This window comes from Mustela nigripes, chromosome 7, assembly GCF_022355385.1.
Source record: "Mustela nigripes isolate SB6536 chromosome 7, MUSNIG.SB6536, whole genome shotgun sequence".
Taxonomy (NCBI): Eukaryota; Metazoa; Chordata; class Mammalia; order Carnivora; family Mustelidae; genus Mustela; species Mustela nigripes.
In genome coordinates, this window is record NC_081563.1 from 137278137 (window position 1) to 137304490 (window position 26354).

Here is a 26354-nt window from a genome sequence, read left to right on the forward strand (position 1 = left end):
TGGAGAAGGGCGTGCCTGGGCGTCTCCAAGCTGCCTCTTTGCAGGTGGCTTCACACACTGTGTTTTTCCAGTTGGAAATTGCTTACCCAGACTCATTCCCATTTGATCTTGAGTCTGATTCCTTCCAGCGACTCCCTGCTCAGGCAGTGGAACGGAGCCGCCGCCCGATTTCCGAGGCACTCGCTCAGGAGCTCTCATGTGCTCGCCAGCTGAAGCGGTGCCTCCGCGGCGTCGTAAGAGCCCAGCCAGGATGCCCTGAAATTGGTGATCCTTGGTGCATTTTTAATTTAGGGTAATTGCAAAATTTGCACGAGACTTTAGGCTTGTGTGGCCTTTTCAGATCTGCCTGAGCCACAGTCCGGATGTGTGTGGCAGTTACCGCTCGGCATCCCGGCGGGCTTCCTCCTGGACCCCAGAGTCCTGGTTCAGTGATGGGCTGGGTTGGCGGACATGAAGGCAGAGGCCAGGCGGGGCAGCGACCGGCGTCAAGGGCACGGGGAGGCTGCTCGCCTCTGTGCAGACCTGCTGGGTCTAGAAGGATCACGTGAGTTACTCTCTGGGACCCGGCTTTCCTCAGCACCGGGGCACGCCACGCTCAAGACGCGGGCGGAGGGGCAAGGGCAGGACTGTTGGACCTTTGTTCCTACCCAGAAAGCACCGCTCTTCTGGGTCAGTTTTATTAGTCTGACCCTGCCTTATACACGACAGGGGGCACCACTGGGTCAGGACATGCTTTTTGTTTTAATAGAGGTAAAATGACCTCAATTTAACATTTTAAAATACCTGAATTTAATATTCTCTAATTTTTTAAAAAAAGATTTATTTATTTTAGAAAGAGAGGGAGAGCACGAGCAGAGAGGGGCGAGGGAGAGGGAATCGCAAGCAGACCCCTTGCTGAGCGCGGAGCCTGATCCTGGGGGCCTGAGACCTTGACCTGAGACAAAACCAAGAGTCAGATGCTAAACCGACTGTGCCACCCCTAAATTTAACATTTTAACTATTCTATCCCCTACGTCAGATGCTAAACCGACCGTGCCACCCCTAAATTTAACATTTTAACTGTTCTATCCCCTACTATTCAGGTATGCATAGAAATATGACTGTTTATCTTGATTAACCGTTGGCTTATGTCATTGGCTGCTCCCATTTGGGGGCATAAACATTTACAGTTGTTCGATCTTCGTGGTGGGCAGCCCCTTTCAGAATGCTGTCGTGTCCTGCTTTATCTCTGGCGACAATCTTTAGTTTAAAATCTAATTTATCTGATAGGAGAATCGCTACCCCAGCTTTCTTGGAGGCCCGCCGGCACGGAAGATGCTTCTCCTTCCTTTCACTTTCAGTCCGGATGTATCTTTAGGTTCCACATGGGTCTCTTGTAGAAAGCATATGGACGGGTCCTGTCATTTTATCCAATCTGCGAGCCTGTGCCATTTTATGGACGCATTTAGGCCATTCATGTTGAGAGTGATTATTGAAAGATATGTTTTTATGGACATCGTGTTACCTGTGAAGTCTTTGTTTCTATAGACTGTCTCTATAAATTTCTTTTCTGTGTCACTCTTGGGTTCTTCTTTCTTTTATAGACTCCCCCCCCCCTTAATATTTCTTATAGTGCCGGCTTGGTGGTCACATACTCTTTTTTAAGTCTTGCCAGTCTTGGGAGCGCTTTATCTCTCCATCCATTTTGAATGTCAGTCTTCCTGGATAAAGTATTCTTGGCTGCATGTTCTTCTCATTCAGTGCCCTGAATATATCTTGCCAGCCCTTTCTGGCTTGCCAGGTTTCTGTGGACAGGTCTGACCTTATCCTGATGGACCTTCCTCTGTACTTAAGGAATCTCTTGCCCCAGCTGCCCTCAGATGCTCTTGTCTAAAATTATGATTTGTCAGTTTCACAATCAAGTGGCCTTGAGGTCTTTCTAGATCCATTGACCTTGGGGGCTGTTCTTTCTGCCTCTAGGACATGAACGTTGGTTCCATTCCCCAAATTGGAAAAAATTTCATCCAGAGTTTGTTCAACTATATCTTCTAGTCTTCTCTCTTTCTCTACCCCCTCAGGGATCCCAATAATTGTGACGATGGAATGTTTCATGGCGTCATTTATTTCCCTAATCCTGTGTTCATGGCTTCTAAGCTGTTTGTTCCATGCTTTCTCCCGACCCCTTTTCTGTCTCAGTTTGTCCTCCAGATCACGAATTCTGTCTTCTGCCTCGGTTTCCCTAGCTGTTAGACTATTATAAAGGGTACAGTTCTGTGGCCTTCAGTACCTTCACAGGGTTGTGCAACCTCTGATTTCAGAACTTTCTCATCACCTAAACAGAAACCCGACCCATCAGCCATCACCCCGTATCCCTCCCCTCAGCCAGTGCTGGTGACCACCGATCCACGTTTACCTATTCTGGCCATTTCATACCCATGCACATCTTTTGGGACTGCGCCTCTCGCTGGGCATGCCCTTCTGGGTGTTCATCCAAGTTGTGGCGCGCGTCAGTGCAGCCATGTGGGAGACAGGCTGACCTCTGCTCAAATAGAGTCCTAATTGACCCAGCGGTCATGCTTCCATGTGTGCATCCAAAAGAACTGGAAATAGGTCTTCCAGCAAAAACGTGCCTGCGAATGTCCCAGCGGCGCCGTGATGCTTGGAGACACAAAACGTGGTGCGTGTATCCAAGCAAGAGGCTCTTCTTCCACATTGACTAGCTCGTTTGCCTCCCGCTGGGTCTTCAGGACTCGTGCCAGGCGTCCTCAGGTGTCCTCAAGTTGGCCAGAAACTTACCCGAGCCTGAGACCAACCTCGCCTTCCCCACAGAGCACCTCCACCGTGGAGGCCCTTCTGTTCCATCCTTCCCTGCTCCTTTCCAGAACTCTCTAGATCCTGCTGTGGGCGGGGCCGGCTGTGGGCGGGACCTGTCATGGGTGGGACCGGCTGTGGGGGGGGGCCTCTCCTGCAGGGACAGTCCTAGGGAGAGGTCCCCGAGGAGCTTGGCCCGGCAGAGCCGGGTTGTGCTGTAGCTCCAGGGGCCTCCCTGTGGAGGAGAGTCTGGCACCCAAAGCCGAGAGACCAGGAGGAGGTGGCTGGCAGAGGTGGGAAGGAGAGGCTCCCTCCAGGGGTCACCAAGTACAGGGCTCCAGAGGTGGAAAGGGCCCCCAGGGGCTGAAGCACAAAGTGGGAATTTATTCTAACGGCAGCGGAGGCCACTGGAGCTGGGTCAGGTGGGCTCAGATGTTGCAGGAACTTGGGAGCCATGAGGGGGCCCGGCACGGGGGCAGATGAGCAGCAGAGGATGTAGGAACCAGCATCGTAATGTCCGGGTGCTCGTTCTGCCTTTGCCACCGCCCCCACCCTCCGACTCTGGGCCTGGGAGCACAAGGTTAGGTGTTGGGCCCAGAGTCAATGGTCAGCCAAGTTGTCTCAAGTGTGAGTTAATCAGTTAATCAGTCCAGTCTCCCACTCTTCAGTGGGAGTGGGCAGAGCTGGCCGCCTCACCAGAGCAGCTCCTGGGTGCCCCGTGATGACAGACAGCAGTGGCTGGGGCTGAGGTTAGCCGTGCTTCCATCTGCTAGGGCTGGCCTATCCTGGGGGGCACCAGGAGGCTAGCTCCCAGCCACAGCCAGAGACTCTGAGCACGGTCCAAGGAGACAGGTGTCACCGGCCGTGGTGTGTTCCTGGAAAATGTGAGCTGTGCGGACTTGCTACCTGGCTGGGCTGGGGTTACCTTTCTTGTCGCTTCTGTGACAGCCACCAGGGGATCCAGGCCAGGACCAGGGCCTGTGGTGAAGTTGGGAGCCACAGTGACAACAAAACAGGGACACTGCATGTTTTCAGGCACAGCGGCTTCTGCTCTCAGGGGCAGCCACAAGTCAACCATGGAGGCACGGGGTGGGGGGGTGGCAGTACCAGGCTAAAACATAGTGTGGCTGCAGGGTCAGCAAACTGGGGAGGGAGCCCAGCTCTGCAAATCCTGAAAAACGCATCTTGTTGTGTAAGATTTTACACCTCAGAGGTGCCTGCGCTCCTTCCCCACGGCTAGAGACCGTGAACTCGAGCACAAGCCCAGAGGTGTCGGCTTCTCCTTTCCTTTTGCTTCTCAAATACTTGCCGAAGCTTTGCTGGGCCCTCCTGGGCTCTGTTTTCGGGCCTGGGGAGGCCGTTACGTGGGACATCCTGGGTCCCTGCTCTCCTGGTCAGATAGCAAAGGAGGACATTCCACACATGAATGGGCAGATCGAGAGCGAATTCTAAATTGTACTGGAGTCTGTGGTGCAAAACGTAACAGGAAGCTAACAGGTGGGTACGGAGGACGGGACCCTGAGGGGTGAGTAGGAGTTCATCAGGGACAAGAGTTGCTTCTGGAGGGATTGGCATAGGGGGTAGCCTTACGGAGGGAGAGCTCGGGCAGGGCGAAGCCGAGGAGAGGCAGCAATCTGTGGGGTGAAGCAGGGGCGCGGTGGGAGGTAAGCTTGAAGCAGACTCCAGAATCTGGGGTCACTGTTGCGGTCTTGTGTGTCATCCTAAAGGCCACTATGACGCTAAGCAGGGAAGTGACGCAGACCCTGTCTGCCTGGGGGGGCGGGGGGCAGGCGTAGCAGAGAGACGCGGGGAAACCCGTCGGAGGCTGCAGAGTTGGAGGCGGGAATGACTCTGGCCTGGACCCCAGGGCTCAGGAGTGCGAGCGGAGGTAAAGGATCCTGAGCACAAACCACGCCCGCTCCCCCTCGTTCTTCTCCGAACGCCCAGGGGGTACCTTTTCCCTGAAGATGTTTCCAAAGGGACCACCTATGGCAGGAGCTGGCAAACAGTGGGTAAACAGAGCCGATCTGTCTTCCACTGGTGCCTAGAAATAAAGTTTCATTAAAATATATCCAGGCCTATTAACTTAGGCACCGTCTGCAGCTGCTTTCGTCGGCGGCTGGGCAGTCACAACACAGAGTGTGTGGCCCACGGCACCGGAGATAGATGCGAGCTACATGGGAGAGGCTTTGCCCATCCCTGACCTGAGAAAGGAATGTGGGACCCATTTTCAAAGTACGGATCTATTGGCTCAGAATCTTCCCAGCATTTGAACATGTTCAATTTCCTCAGAAAAATGCTAAGACATGCATATTGTTAAAAAACTGACATTTGCCCTTAAGCTTGGACTGGCGTCTAAGAACCTCCTCTTACACTTTGGTTTGGAAAGTCCGGGCTGGGAACTTGGGCTTTGAAGATGCTGGGCGGTATCGTCGGCCCAGACGCACATCGCGATGCCGGGGTCTCCTGGTGCGCCATGTGACGGTTTATCCTCGCCCCGGGACGCTCGTTCTCTCCTCTGTCGGAGAGGATCTTCAGGGGCTGCCTCTAAAAGCAGCTCCTAGACTTTGCAAAGTCCGTGCGCTTCTTGCTAAATAATTTCTGTAAGCGTTTGCTGATGTGCAAATACAGACTTTCCTGCTGAGCCCAACACCGGCGAACGCCGAGCCGGTGACGACAGACGTGCCTTTCCCGTCCGCCCCTTCTCCCTCCCTGAGCCCATCCTCCGCCCGCTTTTATTCCTGGTTCCAAACTCCACACAGCCTTTCCAGACCCGCTTGATTTACAGATTTGAGCTGATTTTCACTTGGAGAACCGGCCATATGTCTGGCAGACACCAGCGACCGTTGGCAGAATTATGGGGTTGATGCTAAACAGATGGGCCTTCTCATCAGATGGGCTGGTTTTTCCACAATGTATGCGAGGAAGAAAGAAACTGCTTGAATGATGCCTTGGTTTCTCCACGAGTGTCAGGATGTAGATGGGTCTTTGTCTGGTCTTTGTTTGCACCGTTGATGTGGCGGGGCCTCGGGCAGCTAGAGGACACTTGGAGACACGGGGAGCTTCGAGGCCCAACTTCTAGGAAGGTCTTAGAGGATCCCCTTTGTCTTTGGAATACAGATATTTGGAATACGTTTCTATTCCAAAAAGAAATTTGCCGTGTACACCTCTTAGCGGGAGTACGTATAAACTGCTTCCTCTGCCATCTACTGCTCCAAATCTGTTCTCTCTCCAGCCCGGGTGTGGTTATGGCTGTCTGGGCAGCAAGGCGTAAACAGGCCTGATCCATCTGTGTAGGAAAAGCTGGCTAAGCAGCTGAATAGAGTTGCTGACTGCAGGACTTCTCAGAGCATTTGTTTCCTATGATAGTATGTGGTGGTCCTTCAGGGAAGGCTTTCAGCATGCACGGTGTTTTCCCACCTGCCTTCAACCGCAGAGCCCCTCCCGTGCCAGGGTTCCATGGAATGTGCATTGGGAAACACTTGTGTCACGCCCCACAGGTGAGCTCTATTTCGGAAAGCCTAGGCTCCCGGGCCAGTCCCACCGCTTACCAGCTGTGTGGCTGTCTAACTTGGGTCCTACCCCTGCCCTCCGACCCCAGCCTCCTCTTCTTAAATGTCAAATGGAGCTGGAAATTCGGTCCCTGTCCCCTGGGGTTGTTCGCTTGGAACAGACATGCTGAAGAACTTGGCGGCTCCCCTTGGGCATTCAAAACCGCGTTCTCCTACAATTGAGCATCCCCTCGATGCACGATATTCTGGGGCAACCATTCTCCCTGAAGCCCAGCCAGGCTCTTGTGTTTCTTAGCCCTCGACTGACGAGCAGGACACAGCAGGGAGACGCCGTCTGTCTGCGGCGCAGCCGGGAGACGGGGTGCGGCAGCGTGAAGCCTGGACGTTGCTTAGGAATTGAATTATCCCCCGCTGTCGAGGGGTGCAGAGGTGACTCCGGTCGCTGTTGATAACCAGTGACCTGCATTCTGATCCCACGTCTGTTTTCCCACGGCAGGATCCAGCCCCCTCATTCAGGCATGCACTGACTCTCTCCTTCATGTACTCCACACGCCAGGAGCTGTGCTGGGCGCCCAGAGAGGGGTAGAGCCCTGCCTTGGGGACCCCGTGGCCTCTGCACCAGGGAAGCTGTGGAAAGGCACAGCTTCCCACGCAGGGGCTGTGATGGGTTGCAGGTTCTGAGGGGCAGGCTGGAAGAGCAGTGGAGAAAGCCTGCAGGAGTTCTGGGAAGACGGCCATCGGCCCTTACAGGTTCCCCCTTTTGGATACACTCACCCTTCTTCCTGCCTCTGCCGGCCCCCTGCTGACCCCAGTGGCCAGTCCCCGCGTCCACCCCAGCCGTGATGCCGCAGAGTGCCTCCCTCCTTCCTGGATGGTGTCCGGGTGTGGTCCTGCTCCTGCCTGTACTGGTCAGTACCCCCCACATGTCCTGCCCTTCAGCTGTCACTCGAGCGATTTCCAGGAGGAGTCAAAGTCAAACCAGCCATATTTTCACGTCTGGGAGACTTAAAGTCCATTTTGAAAATTTGGTTTAGGAGGTTCAGACCCATCTGGGTGATGGGTCACTTAAAACACCAGCACCTCTTTGTGGACAGACATCAAACCACAGCTTTTGCAGGCTGGACACAAGCGGCGGCCTTTGATGCCAAATGCCGTGACCTTTGTCTGCGCTGCTCTGGTGACGGTCTCAGCTGCAGGCCTGCTTTCATCGCACAGCCCGCACCCCTAACGGGGACGTCATCCTCCCGTCCGTGGGGTCTGACGCAGGGCGCAGCGGGCATCCTGACTTCCGATCCTACTCTCTCCTTCGCCGCGTCGTAACCTGCGGAAATGGTTTCCCATCTCTCTGACTCCATTTGTGTCCCTGTGATGGGGACAGTGGAAATGGTGACCTGCTTTCTAGGGGCTTGATAGGAATGGAATGAGCTCCTTCGTGGTAGGGGCTCGGGACAGGGCTTGTCACACAACACAGCAAGTGTCCCAGAGGTGTTGCTGTGGCCCGTCTCTGTTTTCCGGATTCTTCCCCGTGGGTTCACGTCCCGTGTTGATGGCTCTCCCGGCTCGGGTGACGACTCTGTCTCAACAACATCTCTGGGTCCCTCCCTCCCTCCTTTGCCGGCCTGCCCCCTCCCCTGCCTGTCCCTTCTCCGAGGGCCCCCGCCTGCAGCCTGGGCCCCTGTCTCCGGCCATCCACACCACACTTTTGAGGCCTTTCCAGTGCTCGACCTTAGCGACTGCCCGTCCTCAGGGCTTCAGTCTTGGCCCCACACGACGCTTCTTGGCCGGGCCGCAGCCTCCCCTCTCACTTCCATTCCGGGAACCCCGAGCTCCAGCTGAGGGCTCCCAGATTCAAGTGCACAGACCCACGCTGGGCCGAGAATGGTTACCTTTTCTCTTGCCAGTGTCTTCCCAACTAGAGGATGCCTTTCTTACTTGGAGATCACGTTCTTCCTGTTATGTGCGGCCGGTGGTGCTGGTGGCAGACTCGTGTGCGTGTACTTGCGCATGTCCGTGTGTGTGTGTGTGTGTGTCCATGAGCGCACATGTGTCCGCATGTGTGTGCCCATGGACACGCGTGTGTGTCCGCACGTATATGTGTCTGCGCGTGCGTGTGTCCGTGTATGTGTGGTCCATGTGCATGTATGTGTCCGCACGCGTGTGTCTGCACATGCACATGTATATGTGTGTGTGTGTCGGTGGCTAACTGGCACTGTAGAAAGTTGGCATCTCCATGTGGACCTCGATTTTCTGTGTAGGGATTTTACTGGGCTTCTTTGGAACCTCAGGGACTGCGGACATCAGATCGTGCTTCCCGGCGGTAATTCCCACTGCCCAGATACCACGTCCTGTCGCACGTTGATGGATTTACAAATCCTTGTCAAACTCTGAGGCCCAAATCAAGTATTACCTGGGCCCCCAGTGGCCTCTGATTCTCACTGCCCCCACCCCGGCCCCCAGGCAGGAAGAATCATGTCCTCTGCACGTATCATCCCCAGATTTCTTCCTGGTAATTCCAGCATCTTGGTTTTCTCTGTGGTGGACGGACCAGCGGGGGGAGGGGGAGTGGGGGTCCCCGGGGGGGGTCCCAGCACTGCTTCCTTGTTCATCACAGCTGGCAGGTGCTTGCCTCACAGAAGGCGGTCGCTGAGTATCGAGAGATGGAGTCTTTGGGGCCAGGGAGGCTCCCGGAGGACAGAGGCCCCGCTGTGGTGGTCGGCGTGCCAAGTTCTGACGGGAGCCCGTCGGTGATCTGACGTTCCCTGGTTGTTTCCCTCTTCGTGTCTTCCCCCCTTCCGTGCGCGAGTCCGCTTCCCGCAGAGCGGCCCCGGCCCCGCAGGCTCAGCCCGCAGCGGACGGTCGAGCCTGCGGATGAGTGAGGGCGGCGACCGCGGTGGCGCTGGGATCGCTGGACACGGAGGGCACTGCCTCTCCCCCACGGGGCGGCCCGGGCATCAGCGCGGGGTGGGGGGCTTGCCTCCCGCCGGGTTCTGGGGAAAGGGGAAGGGCAAGAAGAGACACCGGAGGTCGGCGGGTAGAGGATGAGGAAGCGGGAGCTCACTCAGGAGGGGCCGTGGGAGTCGGACGGTCGGGGCCACCACGGCAGTTCCACCTCCCAGAGCTCGCAGTGATCAAGACAGCCACAGCGCCTGTTCATCCCGGTGGGAAGGACTGACGACCACAATCAGTGGGACGCCCCAGGACGACATCCTAGAGCCATCAGAGCAAGCATGGAGGGGATGGCGTGAGGAGAGGCTGGCCTTGGGCCAGGCCGGACCGTTAGCCGGTAGCCCAGTGAGCTCAGTCACGGGGCATCGGCGTCCTTCCCTGCCTTGTTCTAGAACGGCGCTGGGCCACACGTCTGTGGGACCCACTGGGGGGGGGGGGGGGGGGGCGGGGGGGGCACCAGGGGCCAGGAGAGGGCCGGCGCTGTCCCGGCTGCGGGCTGGGGCCTGCCCCCTTAGCTCCAGCCGAATCGTGTCAGCGGGGCCGGCCACCCGCCCCATCCCTCCGGGAGCCCCGGGAGGCCCCTGCCTGCTCCGTGGGGGCCTGTTTGACTTCCGCATGCAGCTGTGGGAAACAGTTTCCGTTAATTAACTGCTAATGCTTCCCAGGTGGCAGAGGTGGCCCTGGCGCAGCACCGTGTTCCTCGGAGGCTCGAGGGATCTGCTAACGCGTCTGCACCTCCGGGAGCCTCCCGGCGCGGGGAAGGGCTTCCTCCCGAGCCCCAGGGAGTTGGCATCTGAACTCACAGGCGGGGGACGGGGTCCATGCGCATGGCCACCCCACCCTGCCTGCAGTCTGGGGACACACACGCGGGAACGCGCCCACCCGCCACGTTGGCCCCAGCCGCACCTGCGTGCCCTTGAGTGTGTGGGGGCCACTCTGTGCCCAGGAGGGTGCATGCCCGCCTCTTGCTCCCACGGACCCCCACGCACACGGTCAGCGACACACTGATGCCCCCTCTGCCCTCGAGGTGCTGGTGAAGAATTGCTTCGCTGGATGCTACAGCGTCTCTTCTGAAATTTCTCTCCTTGGGCCAGTCCCTGGGCCTGAGCCCCGCTGGGGGAGGTGGCAGGGCGAGGGCATCCCTCCCGGGGTGCGGGGGAGGGGTGCTGGAGTCTGCTGCCCCCTGGGCTTCGCTCCCTGGTGACAGCAGGGCCCCCGAGGAGTTGCTCAGAGGAAGGTGTCTGTCGTGGCCCAGCATGTGGGATACTTGGTAAATGGAGAGGAAGAGACCTCAGGGGCTCCTTCCGAATTTTGGGTCAGGTTCAAGCCCCTGAGTAGGGCCCCTTCTGTGCTCCGGCTATGTGTGAGGACCAAGTACGCGCTCCAGCCGCCAGGGACAGAGGTGTGGTGGGGGGAGCAGGGAGTGCAGCGAGCCACGTGGCCGAGCCCCAGGCAAGGACGTGGGAAGGGCAGCGCCCTCCGTTCCCCAGCAAGGCCGCGGGAGGCGCGAGGGTGCCGGGAGGAGATGGGGTCAGCACGTCCACTCCCATCCGTGAGAGACCGAGCCCGGATGTGAGCCCGGATGTGAGCCCGGATGTGAGCCCGGATCCCCGGTCGTAGCCCCCGTGTTCCGCATGACTGCACCGATGGTTTCCGTAGCACGCCAGAAACGTTACTGCCCGGCGAGGACGATGATAAAGTCACGGGGCAGAGGTTGGCAGAGGTGAGTGGGCAGGGGCGGGGTGAAGACGTGGGAGCTGTCCGGGCTCGGCGGTCGATCTGCTGCTTGTGCTACAGGAGAAGAGAAAGGGCAGGGAACGTGCAGAAAAGTGGTGTGACTAGAATTCTGTTTTTAAAAGGGGTGGGGGGGACTGTGGGAGGGGGCTGGCTAGAACACCCATGGGGGCATCTGGGGGGAGCTGCTGGTGGCCTGGACCGGAGGCCCGGTGATGTGGGTAGCCAGTGGGGTGGGATTTGGGGTCCTATTTGTGGTTTACTCTGTGTGCTGCTCCTTTTTGCTTTGGCTGCTAGGAAGCTCAGAGCCCCACGTGTGCCTTTCTCCTGTGCCGTCGTGGCATCTCTAAGCCTTGGGTGCTATGGTCCTGCCCAGAACTCCCTTCCTCTGGATTTCTGCAACTGCTCCTCTTGTGGGCCCTGTGTTTCTGGTACCCGCCCCCATCTTTTGTGAGCTGTAAACCAAGTGACAACAGCAGTGCACTGTCCCCAGGCGCCTCTCTGGGGATCTTCATCTTCCTCCAACCAGCCTGGAGGCTTGGGGGGACCTGGCCTGTTCTCTTCCCCCTTGTGTCAAGATGCCTGCAGGACAGCAGCCTTCCGGGGCCATGTGGCTCTGGCCGCTGCTGTGGGTGGAAAGGAAAAGAGAGAATAGGAATGAACGGCCTCTGGGAAGGGTCTGCTTCCTGCGCCTGGGGGCCTGGAGCGCAGAGCTGGGGAGCCGGTGGTGGGAGGAGTCTGTGACCCAGGCCCTGAGGCTCCTCCCGCTCCCTCCTTCCCTCGCCCACACTTCCTGCGCCCCTCAACTAAGCTGCTTTCTCCCTCAAGTCACCCCTAGGCTTGTTCTTCCACACGGGGTTGCTTTGTCGGCCACCGTGGACACGGTCTCCGCCGTACAGTTAACAGTAACAGCTAGAGAGTGGCCACACACCCTGGTGGCTGGGACGGTCCTGGTTTGTGCCTTTTGTGGTGTCTTCCCCATTTGCGTCCTGCTCTGGGCACAAATTTACAGTCACCCTAGAAGCAGATTAGAGATACGGGGAGGGGGGCTCTGGAATCACACTGCTCAAGGTCACGCCGACCTCCAGCATTTCCTCGCTCTGTGAGTCAGCAGGATGGCTCACGGCTCTGAGCCTCAGTGTGCTCATCTGTACAATGGATAAGAGTCTGTTTCTTACAGATTTACTGTGAGGGGAAGTTGGGTGGTCCCTGACCCGGAACAAGCCCAGACTGACTTCCGCCCCATCATTATTCTCGTGCTCCTTGTATAATATAAACCACCAGGAAAACGTCTACTGGGAGACCCCCCCACGCCAGCACGGTACGATAACCAGCATGTCTGCAGAGTCTTAGAACGTAGACAATGCTATAATGCAGGGTTTGTAACGTGCTCTCAGTGAACTTTGTGCTGAATGTGTTTACCTGAGTTTCCGGTCTCTGTGGTCACCCTGGATCTTCCTTTCAATACAAGGCATCTGGGATGTTGATTATCTTTATTTTACAGACATGGAAACTGAGGCCAAAGTTGCAGGTGCCTTGCCAGGAGCCTTGGGCTGCTGATAGGTGTCAGACCTCCGGGATCGTCTGACTGCCGCTCTCCGGGGGTCGCGTGTCCCTGGGGCCCCTGTCATGTGGGGCACGCGGCTAGATCTGACGGCGACCAGCCTGTCACAGGGCCTGGCCCCTCTGGGGGTCTCCTTCTGCTGACAGCCCTCCCGAGACCCCTCATTCCAGCCCTGCTCTGCCGGGAACCTCGAGACCCTCGGGGCTTCTTGGCTCCATGTAAGCTCCCCGCCCTGTCTGTGGGGAGCAGCGTGTGTGCTGGGCAACATGTGTGTGCACGTGTGTGTGGGTGTGCACACATCTGCACGAGTGTCCTGTGCCAGCAGCCACACCGGGGAGCACGGACAGGTGTGTGAACGTGCGCCCAAAGGACACGGAAAGGTTGAAACTTGGGCATGTGGAGCCTCGTCACTGCTGGAAGAAAGGTCCTTTCCCTGTGCCAGGAGGGGTTTGGGGCAACTGAAGCTTCTTTCTCCATCCGCTTGGGCACTGGCCTGAGCGCAGCCTTCGCCACACCCGGTGGACAGGGTCTGGTGGGCCGTGGGGGCAGCGCAGGTTGCTCTCACGCGGCTCTCTGATTACTCCGTCTTGTCCGCTGCGTTGTTCTCCGTTCTAACGAACCTTCTTTCTTCGAACGTGAACACATCCTAAACTCCTGAAGGGCCAGTCGTGAAGCTCATATCTTCCTCTCTCCCAGGCCCCCAGTAGCGCATGTCCCCTGTGGCTTGAGGGCCCCGCAGACGTGTTCCGCGCAGCTGTGTTCTCCACACGACCGCCTCACGCACGTTGCTGGCGTGTGCTGTGTGACGCTGCGTGTGATTTCTTGACTTAGCAATCGACCGTGGCCTGGTTGCCTCTCTGCTTTCTTTCCTTCCATGTTCATACATGGGTGGCCGAGGGGAGGGATGATCAGTGACTTAGCAGTGGCCTGTCGATAATACCAGTCTTGGCACCACGAGCGTCCTTGGATGTCCATCTCTATGTGTCCCACAGAGTGTGAAAACAGCGTAGTTTTCTGAACCAGGATCCAAAGGAGAGCTACTTTCCTTGGCCTGTTCATGGACCAGCTCCTTCCATGGCTCTCCAGTGAGGACCATGGCCAGGCCTCTGCTGAGGGTCAAGGCAGAGAGCTGACAGCTGAGTGGGAGGGCAGGCACCCAGGGACCATTGCGACTCCTCGATGCTGGCACAAGTAGCTTCAGGAGCAGAAAGCAAAGCTCTGCACCTTGTGTGGGGCAGGAGAAGGTGCAGCCTTGTAGAGAAAGTCAGAATTAGCAGAGTGGCTGAAGTTGATAGGGCAAAGAAGACCAGAAGAGCAGCACAGGTGGAGTGCATAGCATGAGCAAAGGTCCTGGGGTGGGAGAGATTTCACGGGGAATTGGAGAAGTCTTCAAACTGCTGTGGCCAAGTGCAAACTTGGGGGAGGGCTTCTGGCAGGCCACAGAAGGGTTCCAGGGGGAAGGTTTCCCTAGAAGGGGCGCAGAAATTCAGGCGCTGGTATGTGCCACCTGTGGGTACTCACCCATGACAATGAGCCCCAGGCTTTGTAGAGTTACTAGTGGCCCCTTGGGTGAGGGAAGTCACCTCAGCAAACCCCCCCCCCCCAAGGAGCCATGTAGGGCTGGTAATCACTTGAGCTCCTCCTTGGTGTTCCCCTCCAGATGAGATGGACCAGGCCCCCCCAGCGCGCTCCGAGTATCTGGTCTCAGGGATCCGAACCCCCCCGGTGAGGAGGAACAGCAGACTGGCCACCCTGGGCAGGATCTTCAAGCCCTGGAAATGGAGGAAGAAGAAAAACGAAAAGCTGAAGCAGACGACGTCCGGTGAGTGTGGGGGAGAGGGCGCGAGGGCCCCGGTTGCCGAGTCTCTGTGCTGACGTTGCCTCCCAGCCGCCAGGGGAGCGCGGGCTGAGCTCTGTGGGCCCCAACGGCGGGAGCTGCTCAGCCTTGCCGGGTCACCTCCTGGCTGGGGTGGGTCAGCCCCGGGCACACCTGGGACCCCCCCACCGCCCAGACTCCCGGGGCACACAAGTCACTGGCAGTCCCGGAGTCCCTGCAGGCCGGGGCAGGGAGGCTGGCTTGGGACAAGGGCCCTTGCTGACCACGCTCTGACCACACTGGGGCCTGCCCTCCCTAGGAGGCCTCTGGGTGACTGGGAGGGTCGAGGCCCTCATCCTGGCTCTTACTGGAAACCAGAGCCAGCTGCTCCGGGCTCCTCCGCTCTTCCTGCAGAGAGGCTGCTCTCGGGCCCTCCCCCCAACGCCTCCCTGCCGAGGGCCCGGCAACTTCCTTCCCTCACTCACCGCGGGCGGCATCCTCACTCACACCCTGCCGGTCCCGGCTCTGTGGGACGTTGGGTTGCGCCGGGTTGTACCGTTGCTCCTGCCCCCTAGCGTCCACAGCAGGAACTGTGGCCGGGGCACTGGACCACGGAGGACAGGTGCCGGGACAATGACACAGCTGGCGGTGATAGCAAGTAAAGTGACCAAGTAAACACAGAGGACCAGCCCACAGGCCGGTGCCCGTCCCGGGACGCCACCCACCTCGGGAAGGGGCCCCCGGCTCCAAGGGAGAAGCCCAGCCCAGGGTCCGGCAACCAGCTGGCCACAGGCTGGGGTGACCCCTGGCAGCCTGGCTCAGGTCTGATTCCTGGATAACGGGGTGTCCTTGGTGAAGGGGAGGGAGGTCAGTGTCCTGAGGAGCAAACCCCGGGGGGGACGGCATCTCAGCTCCCGCCAGGGCTCCCTGCTGAGCACGTGCTTGTTAGCTATGGCTGGAAACCATTAACAAGGGAGCTGTGCATGTGGGATTAGTCAGGGCCTTGGGGACCAGCCCGGGAAGGGCTGGTCTCCGGCTTCTGTCTCTAGCCGTCCCCGGGGCCCCGGTCTCCTTCCCCTCCTTGGAGCCCTGCAGATTCCAGAGCATCTAGTGGAGCCCTGCAGATTCCAGAGCATCTAGGACACGGAGACAGAGCCCATGGGGGTGGGGGGAGCTGCCGAGAGCATCAGGCCCTCTGCTCACACTTGTTACACAGATTATTTCTTAACTCCCCGAGAGGCTGATTGAGCAGTCTTCCTTGCTGAGAATGAAGGCAGCGCGGGGTTCCTGCAGGAGTCCTGACTGCCTGCTGTGTGCTGGGCACCAAGTAGATGGGGGGCCTGAGCACTCAGCGCTTTCTGCCCAGTGGGGAGGGGCAACAGGCCGGCGGGCATGAGCTCCAGCCCTAGAGAGGTCACAGGCCCCCGGTGGGGCCGCGGAGGACCTGAGCAGGTGCTGGGAGGAGGTGCGGTGGGCTGGGCCTCGTTTGGGGCTGGATGATCTGAGCAGCCTCAGGAGGAGGCACCGTTGAGCTGAGGCATGATTGGCTCCTTGAGAAAAGCAGGGAACGGCATTGTAGCAGAGGCAATAGCTCATGCAAAGGTACTGAGCTGGGGAAGGCACAGGGGACCAGAACACGGTGACCTCTGTGACCTCAGGAGCCCCTGATGTGCTCTGGGCTGTAGAATTGGAGGTTTGAACTGCGCAGTCTGTGGGCTCCACACCTTGAGCCCCATGCTGCGGGGGAGTGACAGGCTGTGGGATCCCCGCAGGTGGGCTGAGGTCTGCAGGTAAACACCTGTGGGGTCCTCACCTGGGGGCCTGCAGCCAGCATTTGGGAAACTGGGGATCAGGGCTGCCTTTCGTTTATTCTAAACCATTCTTCCCCGCGAGCGTGGGGGGTTATTTCCGTGTGTTCAGTATATTACTGACCTCACAGGCGTTGCTGGCTAGCATGACGTACATCTAAAGGTGATTTAGAGACAGACATGCCCACAGTGGCCTGGGAAGGGCGAGCAGAGGCAGCACGTCAAGGGCGGCTCCCAGAGGCTGTGGTCTGGGATGTGGGCCCTGAGCTGGAACGTGCTCTGGGCAGTCCCCTGAGATGGGAACAGCAGACCCTCACAGCGGCCTCTTTGGGTCACTGGGAGGCTCAGGAGTCAGGGCGGGTGACGTCCCCATGTGGGGGTCAGGCCCCCAGACCAGGGGTCCCTCAGGTCTTCACCTCCACCCCGGTTCTGCTCACCCCCATCTGCTGGTCTGGATGGCAGGCGCTCTGTGTACACCTCCCAAAGCCAGGGCTCAATTTCTCATTTTTGTGCCTATTTCCGGCATCTGGAGGTTGGACTAAGAAAGGACATGATGTTCCCTTGGCCCGAAAATGTCTTTTTCCCAACATTCGGGTCTTCCTGTTCATGCTCAGCTCTCAGCGTGAACACCCGCAGGGAAGCCAGCCCCGATGCTCAGCCCAGCCTGGGCTTCCCAGACCCCGTCCCTGTCCCTCGGGTTCTGGGTCATTCCACTTGCTCATTTGTAGATGTTCATTGGCTGGCGTCCCCAGGTAGGAGCCGCACCTGTCTTGCTGCCCTATGCCTGCCACGTAGGTGCTCGGTAGGCGCTTGACTAGCTCCGGTCATTAGAACAGCCCCGTTATTCCTGCCGGCTCCCTCCTAGAGCCTCCTGGAGCCCTGGGCAGGGGGCGGGGGGCTGCATTGGTTCTTCTTCCCAGGGACTCCCCAGTGCATGCTCAGCACTTAGCACATCGTAGATGCTCAGTAAGTATTTCTAAATCCATAACTTCATTGCCATCACCTGTTTGTCCTCTGCTGCTAGTCTTCAAGCTCTGACGGGAGGGGCTGGCTCCGTTCCATGTCCCCCACTGCCGCCCTCACCAGGCAGAGCGCTTGCACGCGTGGGGGACCTCACGCCCTCTGTGATCACGGTTCACAGCTGCAGTTGGCATCTTTCCAAGAAAGGGTTTGAGGAATTGCATGGGGTCGTATTCGAAACCGAGTTCTTTTGTAGGCAAATCGTTTCCTGGGCAGAGAAAGGAGATTGTCCAGCAGAGCGATCCCCCTGCCCCAAGTCTGGGGCGTCTGTGCGATGCTCAGCAGAGTGCATAGTCGGAAAGCTTGGGGTTCCTGGACAAGGCCCCTGCCAGTGGCCCCCGACCCTGCAGTCCCCTGCTGTAAACGGGAAGCGCAGGTGGGCCCCGTGGTGACTCACTGGCACGTTTGTGTGTTGTGCAGCGCTGGAGAAGAAGATGGCCGGCAGGCAAGGCCGGGAGGAGCTCATCAAGAAGGGTCTGCTGGAGATGATGGAGCGGGGTAAGTGGGGCCCGGAGGCCCGGCGGAGGCGGAACGGCTATCGGGGCGCCCAGGGCCCGGGTGCAGGGGCTGGGCCCCAGCGGGGCCTCCCCAGGGGTCGTTCCCTGTCAGGCCCGTCCTGAGGTCCAGGCCTCCTCTGCACTGGGCACGGAGCTGAGAGTCGTCCTCTGCCGGGCGGTGCGGCAGGCTGGCCCTCCGTCCTGCTTCCCCCGAGCTGGTGGCGTTGGCTTTCGTTTCGAGTTCCGTCACGATCCCCGACTCGGGCAGGTGGTTCTGACTCACGCGGCCCTCTCGTACCCTGTCACCCTTGGGAAGCATCGACGGTGTCCTGCACGCGGACCCGTCCCATTCCTTCCCTACGCCCCCAGCCCCCACACTGGTGCTTACCCCACGCTGCAGATGAGGAACGTGAGGGTCTGGGGTGGCTTGCTCCGGGGTCACGCAGCTCAGGGCCCGGACACCGTCCACACCTCTCCGGAGGTCTCCCCATGGGGCGTGTGCTTGCTGGCCGATTGTTCACAATGTTCTGGAGCTCCCGCCTGTTCTCGCGCGCTCGGGGGTGATGAGCCACAGGGCTCGGGTCCTCACGCACACCTTCCGTGCTTGGTCCTTCACGGAAACGCAGGTGTCTGCAGACCTCGCCGCGGCCGGGAGCCCCCGCGTCCCAACGGGGGGGCCTGGCTGCGTGCAGTCAGCTCCCTGAGGCTGTGCGGGCACGTGGAGCTCCCAGCATCGGGACTGGGAAGGGGCCTCAGGAAGCGGGGGGTCCCGGTGCGAGCGGGCTCGGCCTCTGCCTCATTCCTCCTCTTCAGCTGCAGAGGGACGGGTTTTCATGATGCCATGTTCCTGGGAAATCTGCCCCCGAAATCGCTCCCTCCAGGGGATGGAACTTCACGCGTGAGTGGGGTGCTTGGTCCCGGGTGCTGTGGCGCTCAGGTGTTGAATGTCTGACCCTCAGATTTGGGGGACTGTCGCTGCTGATGGACGTGTGGGCTGTTTGAGTCAGAATGAGACAACGCAGCTCTAAAGCCCGCATTTTGAGTACGTCGCCGGCAGACCTTCCTGCGGACTCTGGGGAAGGGAAGGGCAGGGAGGGTGAGAGCAGCCCTGCCGAGGCTCACCTTTCACCGCAGGAGGTGTTTGGTCAGTGGATGGAGAGGAAGCCGGGGTGTGGGTTGGATTCCTGTCAGAGAAGCAAGGGGAGCCTTGCAGAGGAGGGCTGTGCTTTTCCTCAACCCTGAGCCTTGTTAAAAGATGTCGTCTGAAGGATGGACAGGCCACATGGAGCCCGCAGTGTCCGGCCTCGGCTCCCAGCGTGTCATTTGCCAACCCCCCAGGCTCGATCCCACTGTGTCCCGCTGAGTGATTATGAGTCGGGAGCCAGGTGGGTCCAACACCCAGTGTGTCCTTCCTCGGGGGTTGGAAATGCGCTCCTGGACGGATGCCGCGGTCAGTAACCCCACAGGCCAACAGAAAGTCACAGCCCAGCTGTGTCACACCCAGAGAACAAGACGCGTGGCCCTGACCCCACCCGGGGGGCAGGGTGTGATGTCTCAGTGGGACCCCAGGACATCAGAAAGGGCTCCGGAACCCACTGGTCATTACCGCCACCTGGGGACGCCCCCGCGAGCGGCTCTGGGCTGGGACGCAGGCACCTGTACTTCATAAGCCCCCCAGCTGCCTCGGGCGGGGGCCACCAGGGCTGAGAAGCGGAGAGCTGGAGAGTGCAGGGTGGGGGCGGGGCCCATCTTCCAGCCCCCGGCAGCAGCGGCAGCAGCGGGAGCAGGGCCCAGCGTGGAAGGGGAGCAGGGGTGAGGTGCAGCGTGGAAGGGGAGCAGGGGTGAGGTGCAGGGCGGAAGGGGAGCAGGGGTGAGGTGCAGGGCGGAAGGGGAGCAGGGGTGAGGTACAGGGAGGTTGGAGGGGGGGGCAGGTCCCACAGAGCCTGGCCTCTTCCCTGCACTCCTGGTGGGTGTTACGCCCAGGGCCAAGCAGGGTGCGGGTCTGCAGTGTCTTCCCTGCTAAGCCTGTTAGCAGGGTGGTAGGGGTGCTTCCGGGAAGGGGCCTGGGGTCAGGGAGAGGAGGGGGACGTGCTCTTGTTCTGTGAGCCTCTGTCCTGCATGTGCCCTCCCCGGAGTGGCAGGGACAGCGGATCCGGGGCCGTAGGGGGCAGCAGCCCCCTTGGCTGAATACCAGCCCGCACTGGTGTTTCTGCCCCGTGGGTGCTCAGGAAACGCCTTCTGCCCTGGGGGCGGAGGCCGGCCCTGGCTTGTCCCAGTGTTTCCGCTGGTGGCTAAGAATCCCTGGTCGGGCTATGGGCCCCTCCGCCTCTGCGCTGGGAGTGGAGCAGTGAGCCCCTCCGCTCTGCTGGCCTGTGTCTGGGGTAGGGGTGGGGCGTGATTCCCCATCCCGGGTCTGGATGAAGGACGCCTCAGTGGCCACCACCTGGGCTCGGCCAGGCCTGTGCCTGCAGCTCCCCGGCGGGGCGGGGGCGCTGACCACGGGCTTGGCCAGGGACGCTGCGGAGGTGCCCCAGACCTCACACTTGAGCTTCCGTGGCCAGAACGAACCCACACCCAGCTCGCACCTGCTACCTGGCACCTGGGAGTTGGCCCACAAAGCAGTCAGCAGCAGGATGGTGCCCCCAGGCAGCGGGGGAGCCCGGGGGGCGAGCCTGTGTCCCTCTCTGGGGCTGTTGTCTTCTGATCCTAGGAGCCCGAGCATTACATCAACCAGCCTGACCCACCCCTCTTGTTCCGAATCGCCTGGTGGTCTGTCGGAAGCTGGGAGGGACCCGTGGCTGCTGTTAAACACACGGGGGGTGGACCAGGCATGGGTGGGGAGGAAGAACGTGACCCCCTCGCCCGCGCCTGTCTTCCCTGCTTTGGTCACACTCCTCTGACTCCTCAGTGATGGGTGGGGTCCGGCCAGCCCCCCCCAGGCTCCTCCATTCCGTCCCTTGCCCGAAGGCAGCCAGTAAGGGGCCTGCACGCTCCTCCATCTTCATGCATGTGTGCACTTGGCTTTCTCCTAACTGAAGGAATTTCGTCCTCGACCACGGGAGAGGAGATGGTTGTCTCCCCGGTGCTGTGTTCGGGGACCTGGGAGGCACGAGGTTTCCTTCCTTGGCGGGGATGGGGGGGATTGGGCAGTGACAAATCACATGTGTGTGGTTCTGTGTGGCAGGGACGCCGGGGGCAACATGTGCATGCGCGCGTGTGTGTTTGTGTGTGTGTGTGTGTGTGTGTCTGCGGGTGACGGTCCCGGGCGCCGTGGCTGCTCCGTGTAACACAGGTGCTCCCCTGGGTGCCCCCGCAGCACTCGGGGTCGGGTGGGCATCTGACAGAACGGGCTGGGAGGGAGCGCTGGCTGAACAGTGAGGCCCAGGGGACAGCCACCCACAACTCCCCCCCGCCCCGGCTGGCGTTCCTTAGCAACGGCCCTGCCAGCAGCGCTATTTTGGGAACTGTAACTTTTCATTGAACAGGATTGTGAACGGGAGCTCTGAGCACGGTCCAGAAGAGTCCTACAGGTGCCCCAAGCTGGGCGCACGTGGGGGATGCTGCCACGGCCTGTCTGCTAGAGACCACCGGGCCGGTGGCAGGTGCGGACACGTGGGCCTTCCTGATTCAACGTTCTGACCGCTGTCTGGTTGGTGATGATGACGGTGGGGTGGGGGGCGGTCACTGGCACAAACCGCAGTGTCGTCACCGGCAGGAGGTGGCCTGTCCTTCAGAAGACCAGGAGTCCGCCTCTCTAAACGCCGGGTTCCAGCCTTGCCTGGCAAAGGTGTGCTGTCGTCAGACTCGGTGCTTGCGGGGTGCCCTTGCTGGGCCTCTGGCGGGGCACAGCGTGCCATCCGCGCCGGCCGGCCTCTGTGCCGCGGACCCTGTAAGCTGAGGGCAGAGCCCGTCCTGGCCGTGTGTCGATGACGTGGAAACCGGCCCGGAGCAAGGGAGGGGAGGAAGCCCGGTTTTGGGCTTGAGCTCGTGTCCCCCGCTGTGTTCTCCCAGCCGGCGTCTGCATCTTCCCCTGGGTCGGCGTTGGTCGGTGAACTCTGGCTGCTAGTCGACAGGCCAGACCTGGCCCAGGACCAGGTTTTGGAAGGACCTTGGGCTGCGTCAAGGTTTTTAAACTTAAAGCGCTTTCTGTAAAAATAAAAAAATAAAAAATTGAAGACTTTCAATTTTGGGACCAGATGGCATGTGGGCCACAAAGTCTAAAATACTAGCCTTCTGCTCTTCTTTTGGGAAAGGTTGCTGAGCCGTCACCCGGACCCTCTGGTCGGGGACACAGCTGCGGAGAAGAGCCCTTCCCCGCTGCACATCTCCAGACTTGGGCCTGGCTGACATTTCTGCCCTTCCCGGGGAGAGGGCTGTGGCCTCGGGGGCAGGAGGTGCTGGGCCATGGCGGCCACTCCCGTCCCTGCTGGGTCACGTGCGCGGGCTGGGCCCACGTCCTCGGGGCAGCGAGGGCTCTGCGGGGGAGCCCGTTGCTCTCACCTGGGCGCCTGCCCCCAGCCTGGGCCCCGGACAGTCCGTCCTTCAGCGTCATCAGCGGCAGTTAGGGTCGTGGCAGGCACATGGCGTCTTTTCTGCGGGGGTGCTTTGTAGACGCACCCACTTACTCCCCACACGGGTGCCGTGAAGCCCGCAGTGACGTCATTCTCTCCTCTTTTCCGAGGTGAGGAAGTGGAGGCCGGAGAGGCCTGCCATGGGTTGGGACGCGTGGGGAGCGAGACCGTCTCCTTCTTGGGCCACTCTGGGGGTAAGAGGGACATTGTTGGAGGCCCAGAAGGCAGCGGGGGGGGTGAAGGGAGCGCTGATCTGAGGTCGGCACCTGCCCCAGGCCCCACAGTGATGGGAGGCAGTGGTCCCAGGCCAAAGGCTCGTGACCCTGCAGCGCCGATCTGCGCGGGGTGGCCTCGTGCACACCATGTGGCATCTGGGGGGGCATGCGGGGTTCCATGCCCAGTCTGCTCTGCATCTCGGAAGTGGTTATGGTTTGCTGGCTGTGTCTAAGCCCGGACCTGCCATCTGGTGGCCGTGGGACTGGACGCATTGTGTCCCTGAGCACCACGTCCTTCTTGTTAAGTCGGGGGCTGGAGGTGAACGATCCCTCCCAGGCCAGACCCTCAAGGACTCCAGCCACGGCGCCCAAGCAAGGGGAGGCACGGAGCCCCCCCTTCAGTCCTCCCGGAAGCCTGGGTCGTATCTTCGGAGGCCTCCCGTCTGCACTTACCGACTCCCTGCTCTGACCCGCTTCAGCCTGGGGCTTCCAGTGCCTCCGCGTGAGCCAGCGGGGGGCAGGGATCGACTCTTACTCCCCGCCGCCTTCCTGGGGTGGATGCAGGCCTGGGCGTACCGTGGGTGACAGCGGTTTGTGTGTGAGGGGACCGATGTGAAACAGTGGCACAGAAGTGGACTGGTTACCTATAGCCACGAGAATGTTCTGTAACCCCCGTAGCCCCTCGGGGCAGACAGCTGCCGGTGGGTGTCGTCCCGTCTGGGGCCAGTCTCTGCTGGCTGGATGGGAGCAGCCCTGTTTTGTACATCTGCCTTTTGTCCCTAGCCCGCTGGCCCGGTGCGTCCCGGCAGCGAGGACAGGCGGGGGCTCGATTGTGGGGGTGTGCGAATGCTTCTGAAGTCACTGCTGCTTCAAGGCCTCGTTGGCCAAAGCAAACCAGAGGGTAGAGGCCAGCATGGGAATGGGGGGCACCGCGGGGGTGCCGATGTGGGTGGGGCTATGGCCAGTCTCCCACAGGCAGGTAGTGGGCAGAGGCTGGGGGGCTGGGGGTGCGGCAGTGCCTGGGCCTCCTTAGGAAGCCCAGATGTGGAGAGGGAGTCCGGGGAGGTGTGGGGAAGAGATGGGGTACCATGCCGGGGCCTGGGGTGCCACTCTTCCCAGGAAGGCCCCTTGCACGATTGAAGGCACATAGGGAGAGAGATGGGGGCTCGGCTGATGGCTGGATTTCCTTGCAGATGCTGAAAGCAAAGCCTGCAGCCCCGACGGAGGGCCCCGGGCCGCACAGAGCGAACCCTCCACCCCCAAGCAGGAGACGCTGACTTCCGATGAAGCCCCGCCCGGAAGTCCTCTGGCCACGGGGACGGACCCCTCATCCCTGGACGAGCCGCTGTCTTTGGACTCCCATTGTGACGACACAGGTACTGGCCACGACCGTGCCGGGCCAAGCTGCTGTGGGGACGGCCGTTGGCCCGGGGAGGCCCCCTGGGGTAGCATTCTCGGCCGCTGTGGTTGGGTTTCAACACTCGCCAGAGCATTTTCCGCTCCTGGTCTTGGCGAGCCTGGCACAGTCAGCAGGTTGTAGGCGCCTGGAGACGTTCACAGGGGCGTCCCCGTTTCATTCGTCCTGGGACAGGGTTGCATGCCCCTGCGAACTTCCGAACGGGAAAATTCTCTCCAAGGGAGCCAGGGCCCAGTGGGAGCACCTTAGTGGAGCCCCAGGCTGTGGGGCAGGTTGAGGAAGAGGGACCTCCCTCGTGGCCCAAAGCCTCCGCAGGGGCTGCCTCCCCGGCAGCGCCCGTCGCCCGTGCCTGCCACAGAGCGCCCGGGGCCTGGGGGTGCTGCTGGGGTGCCGGATGCTTCTCTCAGCTCTCATCTCCGTGGGGCGTGCTGGGGGTGCTGCTTGGAGCCCCCTTCTAGCCTCCAAGAGGTGGGAAAGGCGGTGGTTCCTATTCAGGGTTGTTTGGAGGTAAGAGGAGTCGCCTCGGGTCTTCGCTGGGGCCGGTGGGCCGCCAGGCGCGGCTGAGGGAGCAGGTGGGGAGGAATGGGCGGTGGAGTGGCCACCCGACGCGAGCCCATGCAGGAGCCCCTGGTGCTTTGAAACTCCCAGCGCTCTTCTTCGGACCCGGGAGCGGAGTTTTTTATAGAAAAATGTGTTGGGCGGGAGTGGGGGGGGCTTTTCCCCCGTGACATTGGCAGCTATGAACGCGTCAGGCCTGGTCTCCACCCGTGCGGGAAGCTGGAAGTCCAGGCTGCGTGGACGGGCCGCCGGGTTCTCAGGCTTCAGAGGCGGGTGGGCGTCTCTTCCCTGTGGCCTTCCTCTGCCACCAGAGCCCTGCGTTTCCCCAATGGCCCTGGCCAGCGGAACCCCTCGAGGGTCGGCGGACCCCAGCCAAGAGCTCTGCTCTGCCTTTCCTGGGGGTGCCTGTGTCTCTCTCTGGTTCCACCCCAGCCTGGGGATGTTGTAGGAGTTTGGGGTCTGAAGGGTTGTGACCTTTGGGACTGTCCCGGGGTCCCCAGGCCTCAGACTCCATCCGAGGGGTGGCTGGCGAGCCCCGCCCTTGGCCACAGAGCCTCGCTCTGTCGGGGTACTGCTCCTGGTTCCCTGCTGGGGCGGGGCTCCTCTGCGGCCGGTTCTTTGCACCCGGTCCCTCAGCACCCGCCAACCTCGCTGCTTCCTTTCTCTGTGCGCTTGGTTTAGAGATGGGGTTCTTAAGAGCAGGGTTGGTCTGTGGAGAGCACAGATTCGTATTAAGGACTTTCTTCCAAGTAGGATGTGCTGTCGGTCGGGGCTCATAATGGCAAACATATCTGGGTCCCGTCCTCACCCGACCCCGCGCCATGGGAGGAGGTGAGCAAACCTGCAGACCCCCTTGAGCGAAGTCCATGACCGTGGGTGTGCCCGCGGGGCTCCTCCCTGAGCCTGGGAGCTGGGGATGAAAAGGCATTGGTCGGGCAGAGGGGGCAGGAAAGAGCATCCCTGAGCTGGGGAGGAACCTTGCAGAGACCGGAAACAGGGTCCGCAAGCTGCTTCTGCACGCGGCCACGGAAGTGTCTGTCCCCTTTGTGTCAGGTTCCTGATGAAACCACTTCCCTCCTCCGTGTAGCCCAGGAGCAGCCACAGAAGACTTGCGAACGAAGGCACAGGCTCTGCCCGCAAGCCTTCCCTCCAGAAGCAGCCCCCAGGCTGAGTTTCAGGGGCTGCAGTTAGCCGGGGAGCAGGGCAGACCATGGCACTTCCATAGAACGCAATGTCGGTGCGTGTGGTCAGAGCCAGGATAGGATGGAGAGAGAGGCTGAAGGCGGTTGGAACCGAGGGGATGGAGAGGGAGGTGGGGGCCCAGGGGATTTGCCCTGTGGGAGGGCACCAGGCTGCAGGGCAGGCCAGCACCTGGGGAGCGAGCGAGACCACCGTCTCTGGTCAGTGTGGGGCCTCCTCCAGCCACTGGACTCCCCCATTCCTGCCCTCCGTGGGGTCCTGAGTCCCTGGGGCAGGAGAGAGAGTTTATGCAGTTGATACCGGGAGAAGCGCTAGAAAACTCAGCAGTGATGTTTGCTCTCGGTTAGCACGAGGCGAATGGGTTTCTCGTGGAGGGTAGTGAAAGGTTTGTGTCCTAATAGAGAAGTTAAAATGAAAAGTGTAAGTTCATGTAGCAGAAAATGCAGCAAACCAAAGTACAGAACATGGAGAAAAGTCTGAAATGTCTGAAGGGGGCAGGTTGTATGCAGGGCTCTGTTCTAAGCACTACGGACGCACCAGCTCGTGTAACCTGGGGATGGAGTTAGGGAACTCAGCAACGTGCTTGATTTCCGGCCAAGCCGGCCTTGAGACATGGCTGAACGCTCGGCTTGGCTGTGTGACGGCGGATAAGTCACTCAACCTCTCTGAGCTGTGTTCTCAACTGTAAATGAGGACAAGACCACAC

The 26354-nt window shown here is 60.2% G+C and overlaps 1 protein-coding gene across 6 annotated transcripts in view; it reads left to right on the forward strand.

Moving 5' to 3' along the window:
• The window catches only part of PHACTR3 (phosphatase and actin regulator 3), a 219699-nt gene that overhangs the window by 118251 nt on the left and 75094 nt on the right, over nucleotides 1-26354 (forward strand). For all 6 annotated transcript variants that reach the window (XM_059407332.1, XM_059407334.1, XM_059407336.1 and 3 more), the window contains exons 2-4: nucleotides 14207-14368; nucleotides 17611-17688; nucleotides 23667-23849. In XM_059407332.1, coding sequence (XP_059263315.1) covers nucleotides 14207-14368; nucleotides 17611-17688; nucleotides 23667-23849 — 423 coding nt within the window. The remainder of the gene's footprint in view (nucleotides 1-14206; nucleotides 14369-17610; nucleotides 17689-23666; nucleotides 23850-26354) is intronic.